General features: G+C 52.3%; 1 protein-coding gene across 2 annotated transcripts in view; it reads right to left on the bottom strand.

Moving 5' to 3' along the window:
* The window catches only part of HUWE1 (HECT, UBA and WWE domain containing E3 ubiquitin protein ligase 1), a 1,655,742-nt gene that overhangs the window by 266,273 nt on the left and 1,372,774 nt on the right, over nt 1-16,695 (bottom strand). The window contains exon 63 of one of the 2 annotated variants that reach the window (XM_078664564.1): nt 3,836-4,134. In XM_078664564.1, coding sequence (XP_078520690.1) covers nt 3,836-4,134 — 299 coding nt within the window. The remainder of the gene's footprint in view (nt 1-3,835; nt 4,135-16,695) is intronic. The other variant, XM_078664565.1, reaches the window with a different exon arrangement.

Here is a 16,695-nt window from a genome sequence, read left to right as displayed (position 1 = left end):
CTCCTAGTGTCCAGATCCTTTTTCGTTTTTAGTCTACCTAGTCGGATTCGTCCGGAAACAGTAACTTTAAGAACTGCTAGCATCCATAGACTTTGTCCCGCATCCCGCGTAAGAGTTCCCACTCTGCACCCGGGTTCCCTAGGCCTCCTGCTCCTAACCTAAGGGTTCAGTAAGGTAGTCCTAGCGGTCCTGAAGCCTCTGGATCGTGTTACTTACCTGCTAGTATTTCGCATTCCACTTTTAGAGTATATGGTTTTTCGTGCCCCTCGGGCATTTGTGTAAATTGTGCAACTTATAGTATTTTCGTAAGAGTTTTGTACTGTGCTTAGCTCCCTGACTCATAAAGAGTTCAGGTAGACTTGTTATTAATAAATATCCTATATTTTTATAACAACTTGTGTGGTGTCCTTTCACTTGGTGTTCAAGGGGTATGTGTGATGGTAAAACAGCTGGCTTAACACGCCCTCTAGAGTCTTAGCCTTAGACTGCTCGTATCCATGCTACTAGGATAGCTGTCTATCAGGTTGACTTACAACCAATCATCAATAAGGGTTGTTTGGTATGATACAAAGTGATCACTAGAATAGTGAGCACTATATATCAGGCCAACTTCTCACATTCCCGAAATATCATCCCTACCTCTCTGCCCTCTAATCTCTGTTTATGCAAGATGTTATAGCCGGCTGGGCAGGCCAGAGCCAGTTCCACAATATACTCTGCCTTTGTCCATGTTTCCGTTAGAAACAGTGTGTCCATTTTCGAATCTTCAATCACCATTGAAATCTCTGTGTGGTGTTTAACTAGGGAGCGGCTGTTGATTAGTCCGCACAAAATGTGCTTTTCATTTGCCGTTTAAGTTGGCAAGAGCTCACGTCCCCAATTATCCCTCTTACCCAAACTTAGCAGCATTTCTCAGGAGTAAAGCTTACTCCTCTGTTTGCTGTTCAGACCGGCAGTGCGGCTGGCGCTGTGCGCGGACGAGCTCCCGTCTGGGGCGCCCGCTGAGCGCGCTAGCTGTGCGAATGCAGTGCCCAGTTAAAGTAGGCAGGCAAGTGCAGGACAGCCCAACACTAGAGCACCTCCCAATATGGCGCCCTCGAATGGCCAGAAATCACCCCCTGCCAAAATGGCGCTCGCAACTGAATGAAGGAGGGGAATCCAAGCCTCGCTCGAATAGCGAGTCAAGTGCAAAGTATTTGTAAAGTGCGGGTAAGCAGGATTTAGATATCGTCTTTGTCAGTGCAAATAAGCAAATAAACAGGTGATAAGTAATGAATCACATTCAATTAAAACCAGGTTAAGAAAAAAGGAGCGTTAAAATTGATGCAAGTTACAAGATTAGCAGCGAAAATCTCAGCAAATGAATGCGAGTAGAAGCAAGTGTGGCATTGGTCTCTCTATTCGATCTTAGGCACACGCTGTGCAGATCCGTAACCAACATAATTCGGTTACAGGAACCGCATGCCTTGAAGCCGGGCATCCCTCGTGCACAAGGAGTCGATGGACTAAAAAAACAAAGTCGACAAAAGACCAGAAAAAGTCAGCCAAAAAGTGACTGGGGGTACCGCTTTCTCTGGATCTGCTCTGGCTGGCCCAGAAAAAGAAAGAACTGACGTCAGCGTGCGAGTGCGGCATTTATTTAACTACTGCGACGTCATCCCAAGGACCACAACGACGGAGTCGACTGATGCCACCTTCCGACGCACAGGGGTACAGCCGATTAAAAACTTTCCAGATCCAGTCTGACGCCTGGGGGTAATTGTAAGGTAAGGAATCTATAACTAACTTGTTTCTTTCAGATTGCCACCGTAGGTAGCTTGAGGTGGAGAGCCTCGGCCATCCTACGCAACACCAGTGCGTATGACGCTCCTTCCTCTGTAACCACTGTATGAGGAGACAAGATGCCTAGGTCTGGGGAGGTATCCAGACCACTGGCATCCCTCAGTTCCTCTCTCCAGTCTGCATTGTACTCCAACTGGTCTGTCAACGGGCCACCAGACCCCTCCCAGTCTCCCTCACCCTCCTCTGGCTGCCAATCTGACGGAAAATGGCCAGGGTGGAACACCAGTACAAAAGTACCCATCGGCGCGGGATCCGGCGTCTGTCCGGCTCCGTGTCCACTTCAGGACGAAAGCCAGGTCAACACAGGCTGGGGATCCAACCGGTGTCGGATGTGGTGCCGGTGGAATCGGCGGAGGTGTAACAATGTTGACCGGCACCAATCCGGATCCAGGCCTGGATCCAAAGGGGCCTTGCGGTTCGGAGGCCAAAGCCGCCGGCGTCAAAGGCCTAGGGCCCCAGCCAAGTCGGGCCCCGGTGGAGTCGGGCTGACCAAAGATGGCGTACATCGCTTTGTAAATATTTGACGAAGCTGGGCAGGGTTCGCTCCCAGGAAGGCTGGAGTCGACCCTGAAGGCTCCACACACGGCAGTGGCACCACCCGAAACCTTTGTCGCGTCGGCCGACGAATGAGGGAAAATCAAAGAGTGACAATGCTTCTTCAACTTCTTCTTGTGCTTCGATTTACCTAACCCAGAGTGCGAAGACTTCGGTCTCTCGACCTCCTACACTACCGGGACCTTGAGCAACGCGAAGCAGACAGCTGGGGCAGAAGGAGATTTCGGGACCACTCCCGTAAAGACTTCAGAGCCATGGTTCGGCAATTGGAGCACAGCTTGAGGTCATGGTCACGCTCCAGGCAGTAGAGGCGCACATGGTGCGGATCCGCCACCGACATCAGTCGGTTACAAGAACAGAATGCCTTGAAGCCGGGCATCCCTTGTGCACCAGGAGTCGGTTGAGACTCAAAAACGAAGTCGACAAAAGTCGCAAAAAAGTGAGTCAAAAAGTGACTGTAGGTACCGCTCTCTCCGGATGCGCGCTGGCTGGTGTGGAAAAAGAAAGAATTGATGTCAGCGCGCGAGGGCGGCATCTATGTAGCTACCGCGACGTCATCCCAAGGACCACAACGACGGAGTCGCCTGATGCCACCTACCGACACGCAGAGGTACGGCTGATTAAAAACTTTCAGAATCCAGTCTGATGGGTGTAATTCTAAAGTAAGGAATCTAGAATTAACTGTTTCTTTTTCAGATAAGTCTCACGTCCCATTGTAAAATGGGCATGTGTTCCGCAACCAGCTGTGCTGATGGTGGTAAAAGCTGAGGCCAGGTGGAAAGAAATGGGAGGGCGTAGAGTTTGAATTGATGTCTTGCCACCCATTCAGAAAATGTCTAATCAAGCTTCTACAGAGTGGGTGTGGGTTGAAACAAACATACTAAAGTGGTTTTAAAGAAGTGGTGGCCAGCAGTGCAGTGACTAAGCTGCACATTGTACTTGACTGTTTGGATTCAAATGGGTGCAGTCTTTGAAGACCCTCTACTTGCTCTCTGATCCCAGGCATACCTTGTGGGGATCGGCCAAAGACATTTGCTTGTGACAGTCAGTACAAGGTTTAAACCCTGTAGTTTTTTGTGGGGTGACATTTCCCTTATTCACAGCTAAAAAGTAACATTTTGGGGAGAAAACTACTCAGATGAGAGGAGAAGAGCTCCGGATCCATGTCTGAAGGAATAAAGAGAAGGGAACGGACGTCAACACACTTTGGAGGGGCTTATATGGGGCCTGCTCGTCACTTCTGGAGCAAAACGTCGATGGGAAGCCACAGGACGCCATCAATCGGGGCACAGCAGTACTGCTTTTTAGTTTCTTGATCCAGTTCGACGCCTGTGGGAATATTCACAACGCGAGGAATCTGAGGTTAGAGCAGGACAATTACTGTGTTTGAATGCGGACCATTACTTAAAACATATGCTAAGTTTGGAATAGCCACTACCTGGGCTGCGCAAGATGGCAGAGAGTGCTGAAGTACTGCTATGTCCGAAGAGCCTCTCATGCATGAGCTGCCTTTGTCTGGCCTCCAGGTCTCGCCGCAAAGTCTGGGCCTCTGCAGCAATGTCAGGTGGCATGACAGCCAGCACGCTGTCTTCCATGTCCTCCAACACGCTGCGCCGGAGGTCTGATGGTAGGGTCTGGATGAAGGTGACTGGGTCCATGGGTGTTTCCGAGGTGATACTCTGGGCAAGCTCCCGCCGCTGCTGCTCAGCCCTCTGCTGAGCCAAGACCTGCGAAATCCAAACCCAGAACAATACAAGATGAGCAGCGTAGATATACAGAAAGGTACAAAGGAAAATCTAGAATCTACACACTGTTATACATCTGAACTTTCTTACTAGGCCTACAACTTCTGATGAATGCTCCTTCCACTGCAGATAAGTGAAAAATCTAGGATAGCAAAAGTGCCAGATAGAGACAGTGGTGCATCTTAGCAGTAATGCACGGTAACAAGACACCTAGGGCTTAACTCCCTGGCCATGAAGGGACCCCCTAACTGCATAACGCCTTGCAGCCACTGGAATTCCACAAAACATTCAGAAATCCTTGAAATGGAGTACATGCTAAAGTTCTCGCCTACTAGGCAGTATTTACAGGCTATTGATGTTTGAATGCCATCAATTATCATGAGATACGAATACAAGACTGGATCACTGCCTTTCTGGCAATAACACCCTTGCTCTGAAATAGTCTAGCAGCTGCACTTTACTCCATTTTGCGATTCATATTAAACCCATTTTCTTTGATATTTGGTATGACTAAATGCTAGCTATGGTCCAACTGTCACACTAAAGCGACACTGCAACGGAATTTAATAAGCCTCACTTTCTCATATTGCGAAATGCTATTGTACAACTAAGGATGCAACATACACAACAAAAACTTGCAAGCCTATCAATATTCCCCATTACAAAAATAACTCTGGGTCCTTCAAAAGTCTGAGCTCGCTAACATATTTCTATACCACTTCTGGGTTTTATACTTTATTACAAAGAATACCTTTTGGATGGAGTTTCATGGAGTTTGAGGCACAGGGCTCCTTCCCAAAGTGTTGCCTTACAGCAGACAGAAACACACAACTATTTGAATTTATTGGTTTTAACCTTACTTGGTAGTTTGCAATCGAAAACCATTTCACTAAGGCAAGTACAGTAGCACATAGGAGCAAGCTGGCTTTTTATGTAGTGATGCCAATGTAAGGGCACACCATTCAAAAAGTTCGAACGACCACTAGTGGGTTTACAGGGCTAACCTTAATAGTCCCAAGTACTTTGTGTTAGTGTGGTAAAGCAGCTCAGGCTTATCAGAGAGGAGTGTTAAGCATTTGGTGTACACACAGTCAAATTGTTCACACACTCAATAAGAAATCTGACACCAATATATAGGAATTTAGAAACCAAGATCTTTAAAATCACTGAAGTACAAGCGGAGAGATCGTTTCACAAGAAAAATTGCTCGAACAGTTTTGAAGCATAAGCCTTGAATGCTACAATCTTAACCTATGAGAGAAAAACACAGATAGCAAACTGGTACTTGCAAACAGAATTCAGAGGTGCCCTTGAAACTTAAGGTGCTAGGGGGACAAGGTCCAAAGTACCACCAGCAGTTTCGCTTTACCTGCCCTGGGGTGTCTGGGTGCAGCAGTGCTGATCTGAATGGTAACCTCGAGCGTTACACCGTTGAAGTCAATGGGACTTAAAACAAGGGCCGCAAGAAAGGACTTCAGAGCAAGCCAGGATGAACCCAAAGGAGGGTTAAGATAGTGGGAACCCCTAGGTCAAGGGAACACAGTCAGAAATGGTGGACCCGGGCAGTGGAGCACAGGTGCATCAGGGTCTTGGCTGGCTGGTCAGTGGTGTTCAAGGCTCTCACGGTTGTCGGTAGATCTGCAGGATGAAGAAAAACAAAACAGCAGGACCACTCTGGTTGCAAGTTTCATCTGTCCTGATGTCCCAGATGTGTCGGAAGACTTCCAAGGGAGTGGTGTCCAGGCTGCACACAAAAGAATTGGCTAGTGCAGGTGCCACTGTAAACTCTGTATTAGTGCAGGATATTTCACGGAGTGTCTAGTGTCTCGAAACTCGACAGATTGAGCTGACCTATAGCCACAAAGCCCTCCCCTCCTGAAGTGAGGCTTCCTTGGCATGCCCAATACACAGCAGGACAGTGAAATGGGCAGATGTAGTCGGTGCCTGTAGATGCAGGCGGGATGGCTCCTCCACCTCAGGGGAGATGATAGCTGGTTGTCGAAGTGCTGGACAGCACTCCAAGTGTTGGGGAGGATGAGTTGGGTCTTTGCAATTATTAAGGAGCACAGTTTATGTGCAGGTCCTTGGTTCTTGCGGTGTCTCCTCTTTGTCCTCTTCAGTTCGCAGGAATTCTAATCTGTGGGCCTGGTGTTGGTGGGACTCCTAAATACTCAATTTAGGGGTGTTTAGGGGAGTACGAGGTAGTAGCCAATGGGCTACCTACCACAAAGGTGACTACACCCACTTCCTGAGAATAGTGGGCACAGTCATGACCCAGAAGTACAAGTTACTACTTGTGTAACGATATATCTGTAAGAGACACTAGTTAGTGATAGACTTACCTTAGAATATCCCCAGGCGTCAGACTGGATCCGGAAAGCTTTGCTTAGCAGTACCCCTGCGCCTCATTAGGTGGCGTCCTGCGGCTCCGCGTCCGTCACTGGCGTCAGTGCCGAGATGATGTCACGGAGGGTATTTAGGCGCTACCCATGCGCGCTGACATCAATTCTGTACACAACTTTCCATGCTGAAACGCAGAGCCATGCAAGATACTGACCATTGGTGCATAGAACTAAGGCCCTACAAGGGTATGATCTTAACCCTAGTAATCAGTTCGCAGAACGGGGAGGAGGGGTGGGGCGGTAAGGAATCTATCACTAATGTCTCTTACAGATATATCGTTACACAAGTAGTATCTTGTGCATCTGAAAGAGACACATTAGTAATAAATTCCTTACCTTAGAATAGATACCCCAGCAATACCAACCCCGGTATTTAGTCTGCGAACAAGATTACACCAGAAAGTCACGGAGCATAGAACGGCCAAAGAAGCCGTCTCTCCGGACCGGACTGTCAACGCAGTAGTGTTTGGTAAACGTGTGCAGCGAGGTGCACGTAGTTGCCTGACAAATGTCCTGCAAGGGAACGCCGCGTCTTAAGGCAGTAGTGGCTGCAGTTGCCCTGGTCGAATGGGCACGCAGCCCCACAGGAGGCTCCTTCTTAGCCAAGGAGTAACATGCTTTGATGCACAGAACAACCCACCAGGAGATGGTCCATTTGTGCACAGCCCAAACTTTTTGGGCGCCCACGTAGCTAACAAAAAGCTGATCATCCACCCGGAACTGCTGTGTACGCTGCAGATAGAATACGAGCGCACGTTTTGGGTCCAGACGGTGGAGCCTCTCGTCTTCCCTTGAAGGCGCAGAGGCGGAAAGAAGGTGGGCAAAGTTCATGGTCTGCCCAATGTGGAAGGGCGTGACAACCTTTGGCAAGAAAGGAGGATGGGTCCTTAAAACCACCTTGTCCGGATGAACAGAAAGGAAAGGAGGTTTGGAAGAAAGTGCCTGGAGCTCACTCACTCTTCTGGCAGAGGTGACGGCTACCAGGAAAGCCGTCTTGAGAGTAAGAAGATGCAAACGACAGTTATGAAGGGGCTCGAAGGGAGCGCACATCAGAAAGGTCAAGACAAGATTTAAATCCCATTGAGGCATTATGAAGGGTACGGGTGGAAACGTATGCGTAATGCCCTTAAGAAAACGGTTAACCGGGGACTTAAAAAGAGAAGGCTGATCTGGAAGCCGTAGAAAGGCGGAGATGGCCTAAAGATAACCTCTGTTAGTGCCCTGAGCAGAGCCCTGCGGGGCCAAAGAGAGAAGGAACAGAAGAACCTCAGAAAGAGGGGCAGAAAGGGGATTCACAGCCTTCACTGTGCACCATGCCACAAATCTGTTCCACCTGCAGGTGTATACCGTTTTGGTGGAGGGACGCCTGGCTGCCAGAATGACATCACAGACTTCGGGATGAAGATCGAAAGGTGTCAACTGTCGCCGCTCAATCTCCATGCGTGGAGGATGGACAGGTTCGGGTGAAAGACCGTCTCCCCACTGCAGAAAGAGACCTTGAACCACGTCCGAGTTCAGATGCCATTTGTGATCCACCATGCACCGGCGCCTGAGTTCGTCCGCCCTGGCGTTCAGACAACCTGCCAGGTGTTGAGTCACCAAGGTAATGCCTTGATGTTCCAGCCATGTCCAAAGGCGTAGAGCCTCCTGACATAGGGTCCACGATCCCACCCCGCCCTGTTTGTTGCAATACCACATGGCGGTGGTGTTGTCCGTGAACACCTGCACTACACTTCCCCGGACAGAGGGAAGGAATGCCTTCAGTGCAAGCCGGCTCGCCCGCAGCTCCAGAAGGTTGATATGGAGCCGGGACTCCACCGGAGACCAGAGACCTCTGATCTCCGCCTCGCTCATGTGGCCTCCACATCCCAAGCATCCGTCGCCACTGTGTGCTCCGGTTGGGGAAGGGAGAGGGATCTGCCACTGACCCAATCGTGATTCGTGAGCCACCACTGCAACTGTCGTGCAGCGCCCTCTGAGATCTGAACGTGATCGGACAGGTTGCCCTGATGCTGTGCCCACTGGAACTTCAGGTCCCACTGCAGAGCCCGCATATGTCTTCTGGCATGTGTCACCAGCAGGAGGCAGGAGGCCATCAGGAGGCCCTCCTGACAAACCCAGGATAGAGGCTGAAAGAGCGGAATCACAGCCGGAATATTTCGGACTCGCTGCTCGGGAGGATAAACCTGAAACAGCATTGAATCCAGAACCGCTCCGATGAAGGTTAGTTTTTGAGAGGGACTCAGGTACGACTTCAGCACATTGATTGAGAACCCCAGCAAATGTAGGGGGTCCGCCTTACTCTGGAGGTGGGCGACTACTGCCTGGGACGAGCCCGCCTTCAAAAGCCAGTCATCGAGGTAGGGGAAGACTGACACCCCTGACCTGTGCAGATGAGCTGTGACCACCGCCATCACCTTCGTGAAAACCCGAGGGGCACTGGTAAGGCCGAAAGGGAGCATATGCTCCTGGCCTACCGTGAACGGCAGGTAATGCCCGTGGGCCGGCAGAACGGGGATGTGAAAATAAGCGTCCTGCAAGTCCAAAGCTATCATCCAGTCTCCAGAGCAGCCAGGACCTGAGCCAGAGTCAGCATTTTGAATTTCTCCTTCAGGAGGAAACAATTGACGTCCCGGAGGTCCAAGATGGGGCGCAGGCCCCCCTTGTCTTTCTTGGGGACCAGAAAGTAGTGGGAATAACAACCACATCCTACTTCTGGCCCAGGAACGCACTTGATGGGCCCCCTTGGCCAAGAGGGCCATAACTTCCTGTTGGAGAAGCTCAAAGTGATCCCCGGACATGCGGTGGAACCGAGGTAGCATGGCTGGGGGGTAGACTCGAAGGGGATGGAGTAACCCCTCCAGACGAGTTGAAGCACCCACCTGTCGGAAGTGACAGAATGCCAGTGGGTACGGTGATGTTGAATCCTGCCACCCACCGGCATGGTGTGCGCCCTGAAGCTCGGAAGGTTTCGAGGTGGAAATCACAGGGGCGGAGGTGGGCTGACCCTCACATTGGCCTCCGGAGCCACCCAGACGGCCTCCACGCCAACAGGCGTGCTGAGATTGGTTCTGTGCAGGCTTTTGGCTGAACGAACGAGCAGGGGCACCTCTGCCATGGCCACGAAAGGAATGAAAGGTAGACGTGGCCAGGCGCATGGTGGAAAGGCCCAAGGACTTGACCGCAGCTCGAGAGTGCACCAGTGGGAGCATGAGGCCTAAACAGTCGGTCCATGGCAGCAAGGAACTCTTGCATCTGATACACTACTAGCCGCAGATTCCTTATCGTAGAATTATCCCCAGGCGTGATACTGGATCCAGAAAACTTTTAGCCACAGCATCCCTGCGTGCCGGGGGGACAGCAACACGTGACTCCGCCCGGACGTCGTCTGCGTTCCGAACGTCAGCGAGGATACATAATTCACGACCCGGCATGCCTACGTCAGTTTTTTCTCATTTCTGCGTGCAACGCGGATCTGGATTATGTTCTGGCCTATTTTCGAGCCTCCTATTCTTTTACACGCTTGGCGTTTAGTGGAACAGTGTGCGAATGCCTTCGGGCTTCAAGACGTGTACCTCCTGTTCGCGTCCCATGTCGGCGACGGACCCTCACCCAATTTGCATGTGGTGCCTAGGTGAACACAACGACTCAGAGCTGCAACACCTGCCAACATCTTAAGCCTAAGTCCCGGTGCCAGATGAAGTTGCTGTCGGCGCGCTTATCCAGGTCGATGTCATCCCAGCGACCGTCCCCTACCTCAAAGGCACAGAACTGCTGTTTTCGTCTTTCGCCGCGGCCCCAAGGGCGTGGCTCATCGGCTGGTAGGTCTTTTTGTTAATCTCCGAGGACTTGTCCTCCTTTCATGGCTGGTGCCTGCTCCTCCCGGGACATGCGCTTTTCCGGCACAGAAGTGACTAGGGCCCAAATGACAGCATACACGGCGCCGCTGCTGGCTTCTTTGGCCCTTCCTCCACCTCCTGAGACATCCGTGGAACCCTTACCTCACACAGGGCCTTCTGCGGAGTCGCCGGCGGTTCCGGAATTTACAGGTCGTAGGAGGGGGGGTTGCCGTCGAGGTGCGGTCCTTCGGGGCTCCCCTCTTCGGCGCCTCGTACCCCTGCCTCGCCGCAAATCCCTACGGGGCTCCCTGTGGCATCGCAGGAGACAGCCGTGACTTCGGGCTTGCCCCAGAGTCTCGCTCGGTCCTCTGAGCAGGCAGCTGCCTCACGAGAGGCCGAGCAGACGCCAGGAGCCTTCCTCCCCGGCTCCAGTGGTGTCACGGGTGGAGGCAGGGACCTGGGATGCCTTTCAGAGTCCCCTTTGGTCCTCGGCGCGGGCGGCTGCCCCGCCTGACGCCGAGTTGGCGTCTTTTCGGCGCCGCTGCCTTGCCGTTCTGTCGTTGACCCCGCCCCACCTGGCGCCACGAGTGCCCCCTCCAGCGCCGATTGACGTCATCCTCGAACCGTTGGCGGACTCCAAGGAGCCGCGCTGGCATCAGGTTTTGGAGTCGTCTCCTGAGGTCCCTTCTTCTCTAGATGCTGGCCATCTGTTGGTGTGTTCCTCCCCAGGGACAGGGCGCCGTGTTGTCGCCTTTTCTTAGGCATCTTCCAGGGAGGGCTCCTCTACCTCCCCCCCCCCCCACCCGCCGACCGGCCTAAATCCTCGAACCCTTATTTCCGTGGCTCGCGGATGGCTTCCCCCCCCCAGCCTCTCCGCTTCTTGGTGCTCCTCAGGTTCCCCATTCATATGTGGACCCCCCCACTATTTCGGGGCTGGCCGCTTCCCCCTGGACATGGGGACGGGCGACTCAGTCTGCAGCCATTACCCACGGAAGAACTTTTCTCTTCCTCGGCGCCCTATGGAGGCTAGTGTTGCGTTTGTTCGGGCCATTTCACGGCCACTGGTATTCCGCGGAGGGGTGCACCTGTCGCTCCGTTTACTACGAACAACCTTTTGGAACTTCTCCACCAAGGCTCTGGTGGATGGGAGTCACTCCACAATACTCTTAAGGGGGCGCCCTGCTATGGGTGATCCGGTGCCTCGGGCACTCCTGAATAGTCATCGCCCTGCTCCGCAGGACCTGGTTTGTCTTTCTTTCCACCCTTTTGCTCAAGGTTCTCTTCTGCGGAATGCCCTTCCATGTTTGTCTGTTGGGTTGGTTCCTCTGTCTCTGGAGGCCCGATGGTTGGACTCATGGGGGCGTAATGTCTTCGCTTCTTCTAGCGCTGCCTTGCGGGCGCTTAATACTTTGTGTGTATTGACCAGGGCTACTTCCAGTTTGTGGGACTCTGTGGAGTCCCTTCTTTCTCATGTCTCTCGTGAGGGCGCCCATGCCGACTTACGGAGCCATGTGTTGGATAGTAAGGAGTTGGCCGCATTTATTCTTCGTGCAGCCTTGGATGTTGCCGATACTCAGCCGTGCTATGGCTACTTCGGTGGCTCTGCGTCGCCATGCCTGACTACGTGATGCTGTTTTTCCTGAACATATCAGGGAACGCTTGGTCGATCTACCCTTTGACGGGGTTCTTCTGTTTAACACTCATGCGGACTCCGCCATTCAGCGTCTTCTTGCGGCGCTCCGTCCTCCTCCTCAGTAGGTGGTTTTTGTTGACCCTCCAGGTCTTAGTGGGAGGTGTTATCCCACTGCTCCTGTAATCTGGTGTTGGGGTGACCGTTACAATTTCTGTGAGGGAAACTGTGCCCTCGGGGTCCTGGGTTGGCCTACCTCTTCAGGTGGTTTAGCCCTACTTTTGGCAAAGTGTTCCTTTTGGTTGCTTCCTAAGCCTTCTGTGGTTTCTGCCGCAGGTTTTATTTCTTCTCTGATGCAGGATTGTCTTCCGCTTCCGGGGACCGACGAGGGGGACGTCGGAGAGCAAAAACGCTTCTTCGACTTCTTTTTGTGTAGTTTCTTACCCGAATGCGAAGGGTAAGAGGAATGGTGGTGACGACTCCGCAAGCGGTCACGGGAACGTCCCCTGTATCTTTAACGGTGCGGGGACGAGTGCCAAACTTCAAACAGCTTCCGGCGCCGTTCCCTCAGGGCCTTAAGGACCATAGCCCTACAGTCCAGACAGGACCGGGAGTCATGGTCGCGCTCCAGGCAGTAGAGACGTCATGAGGGTCCGCCACCAACATATTGCTACGGCAGGTCCCGCAAGATGTAAAACCAGGCATCCCTACCAGCACCAGAGAAAACCAACACGAGACAAAAGTCTCAAAAAGATAGTCAAAAAATGACTAGGGTACGTGCTCCAACCGGATCTGCGCTTACTGGCGCGGAAAAAGAAAGAACTGATGCCAGCGCGCATGGGTGGCACCCAAGTAGTCTCCGTGACGTCATGTCGGCGCATACGACGCCACCTACTGACGCGGAGATGCAGGACGCCACCTACTGACGCGCAGGTGTACTGCTAAGCAAAACTTTCCGGATCCAGTCTGACACCTGGGGATATTCTAAAGTAAGGAATCTATCAAAGGAATCTATCACTAACATGTCTCTTTCAGATCTGCCTGTACGAACCCGGTTAGAGGGCTGTTGATATAGTAAGTGAACCATATTCAATTAGCATTAACCCAGTTCGTATTTACCCAGTACAGACGCCAAGTAAGGCCACTCCAGCGAGTCAAAGGCTTTTTCCAGGTCAAGCACCAGGCAGCCTGAATGAGGCCAGGCCTGCGTGGAATACTGTTGCACTAAAAAATCTGCACATGTTTAAAGAAGTGTAGCGACAAAAGTACAGGTTACTTACCTTCGGTAATGGTGTATCTGGTAGAGAATATTCTAGCTGCAGATTCCTTAACGTAGAATTATCCCCAGGCGTGAGACTGGATCCGGAAAAGTTTTGCCACTGCATCTCTGCACGCCGGGGGGTGGTGCCACGTGACTCCGCCCTGACATTGTCCGCGAGCATGACGTCAGCAAGGTCACATATGCCCCACCCCGGCGCGCCGACATCAGATTTCTTCTGGGAACTTTTCCGCGCCACAACGCGGAGCCATCACAAACCAAAACTGTGAGAATATAGAACAGTATGCGAAAAAATCAGAGAAACAAAAAAGGAAGAAACTAATGGAGGGAAACCGCTTCAGTCGGGGAAGTGCCAGGCACTGTGGCACAAAGTCAGGTAAGAGCAGAGCTACTGCTAAGCAACCTTGCAAGCAAACACAATATGCTCTGTGGAGCAGGAAAGCATATGAAAAATATCACAGCAGACGAAAGAGGCCTGTAACCACAGTCCATTAACAGTGAAGGACAACAGGGCCAGAACAGAAGAGTAACAACAAATTGCCCCAAGACCACACCAGCAAGAAGAGGCGCAGCAGTCCCTGTAAGGAGCTAAAGGCTGAGGTACAGCCAAGATACCCCAACTCAGAGGACCGCAGAGGAGTCAGAAATTCAAGGCAATGAAAAAGGGTAGAAGAGCATGAGTAGGCCCCACACTGGAAGCCCAGGGTGCAGGGATGCAGAAGTACCCATGAACCCACCAACCAATATCAAAAAGGAAAGAGTGGTGCAAAGAAACCGAACGAAGCATCCCGCTAGGGAGGCAGTGAAAGAAGGCACTCGCAGAAGACAAAACCATCCAGAAGTAGGCGAGTGCAGAAGACCAAGCTGAATGTCATCGCTGAACAGGGTGGGAGGGAGGGTCGTGAAGGAATCTGCAGCTAGAACAGTCTCTACCAGATACACCGTTACCGAAGGTGAGTAACTTGTACATCTGATAGAGACTACTAACCGCAGATTCCTAAACATAGAATAGATACCCTAGCCATTCCCAGAGGGAAGGAGGGCCTGCGAGAGAACCCCATCAGTAGAAAAACAGAGCCCCAGCAGGGGACATGTAATGGCGACAAGAAAGGCAGACCCCAGAGGGACAGATAACGCCAGAGGAGTACCAAGGGTGGAAGAACCACCTCAAACTCCAGAGAGAAGAGGTACAAACCGAGGCAGAGCTTGCTGCAGTGACTGGGAAGCTGAATAGGCATCTGCCTTGAGGCAGCGGACAAGGTAGAAACGGCTCCACAAAGCAGGCGTGAAAAGCAAGACACCGCCACACAAAGCCCCAGCAGAACAAGGGGCAGGAGTACAAGCGCCAAGGCATACAGTAGTGGACCAGAAAGAGCAGGCGTGTGCAGCCGGCAATATCTTGAAACAGTGCACCCAGAGCAAGCTGAGCACAAGACGAAGGCAAAGGCCTGGAAAAAACAGAACAACTTCCAAAGGAAGACCATGCCAGGCACAAACCGACCCACGAAAAGAAGTGGGACCAGCCAGAAGAGGAATACGTAGGACAGACCTAAGCAGTCAGCCAGCAGCCAATGCGCAGGAGAAAAAGAGAGGAAACATCACAATACAACGCCGTATATGGCATACCAAAGCCGGTCCAGTGATGCAGTGGATACTGAAGAGGACAGAACCTGGAGCAGCGCAAGCTGCGCCCAGACAAAATCTAAGAGACCGCACCAGCGGTATAAAACAATGCCAGGAAAGGCGAGGAGCCCAAAAAGGGAGACCACACCCTCCCAGCGTAGGAAAGAGCTATACAATAGCTACAAATACCCCACTTAGGGTAGGACATGTCCAAAGAAAGCATGGGAACCACTCTTAGGGGAAAAAAACCCGCATCAGAGGACAAGAACATAAAGGCCCTGCGGTTAGAACCACAGACGGCTTATCAATCAGCCAAAAAATACACAATTGTCAAAGGGGCTGTACCAGCATCCAACAGTACAGAGGGTCCAACCTAAGGACCCCGAAGGCACGTCAAACCACACACAACACACAGACACTTCAACCGAAACACTATATTCCAGAAAAAAAGTGGGATAACGTTTCCCATAAAGCACTGGAGGACCAACAAGCCAAGCTTACGGAGGGGGAGGAGGACGGAGCCCCGCAAGGAGCCGTTGAATGGCAGAGCCTGCGTGGGTGTTAAAACAACCTTATCAAAAGGCAGGTCAACCAGACGCTCCCATATATTCTCAGGAAAACACCATTCTGCAACCAAGCACAGCGACGGAGAGCCACAGAGCTGGCCATAGCACGGCTAAGAGCAACAGCCAAGGCCGCACAGAGAATAAACGCGGCCAACTCCTGACCATCCAACACATGGTGTTGCAGATCAGCGCGGGCACCTGCGTGGGAGACATGAGACCGAAGGGAATCCACAGAATCCAACCGACTGGAGGCAGCACTGGCCAACACAGCGTGTTGAGCGCCCGCAAAGCAGCACTGGAGGAAGCAAAGATGTTACGCCCTCATGTATCCAACCATCGGGCCTCCCACGACGGAAGAAAGAACACAGAAGGCAAGGAAGGAAAATCAGCCTGCAGAAGAGGGTCCTGTGTAGAAGGGTGGAAAGAAAGGCAGACTGGATCGTGCGGAGCAGGACTGTGGTGGTGTAGGAGTGGCCGAGGCACTGGGTCACCCGTGGCAGGACGCCCCTAGAAGAGTATTGTGGGGCGAAGCTTCGAATGAAAGAAGCAGCTCCCGTCCACCAGAGCCCTGGTGGAGAACACCCAACAGATGATCCGTAGGGAATGGGGTGACTGGGTCACCCATCCGCAAAATGCCAGCGGTCGTGGAAATGGCCCGAACAAAGGCGACACTTGCCTCCGTAGGGCGTCGCTGGGGAGAAAGCAATTTCTCTGTGGGTGACGGCTGTAAACAAAGCTGCCCATCCACAAGTCCAGCTGGAGAAATAAACGGTCAGGCCCTGAATAGTGGAGGATCCGCGGACAAGAGGGGGGCCTGAGGGGGCTCCGGAGAAGCCGGCGGAGCATCCAACAGCAAGCTGCGGAAAAGAGGGTCCAAGGGTTGAGGCCGCGGGGACGGCAAGGAGCCCTCCCTGGAAGACGCTGGTGAAAAAGGAACACGGCGTCCCCGTCTCTGGAGAAGAAGAGACCAGAAGATGACAAACCTCCGGGGAGGAAGGAACCTCTGGAGACTAGTCACGGACCCAACGCCGGCCCATCGCCGTGGAGTACGCCACAGGCGCGATGTCGATCGGCACCTGAGTGGCCATCGGGGGCGCCGAGTCGACCACCACCATGTGCTCTCTAGGAGAATGAGGCGGGGTCAGAGCCGGTTCGGCTAGTGAAAGGCACTGAAAAGGCACCGGGTCAGCTAGTGAAAGGCACTTAAAAGGCAC

The sequence above is a fragment of the Lissotriton helveticus genome, chromosome 10 (genome assembly GCF_964261635.1).
Source record: "Lissotriton helveticus chromosome 10, aLisHel1.1, whole genome shotgun sequence".
NCBI lineage: Eukaryota > Metazoa > Chordata > Amphibia > Caudata > Salamandridae > Lissotriton > Lissotriton helveticus.
The sequence above is the reverse complement of the archived record's forward strand: the minus strand, read 5'-3'. Positions and strand labels throughout refer to the sequence as shown.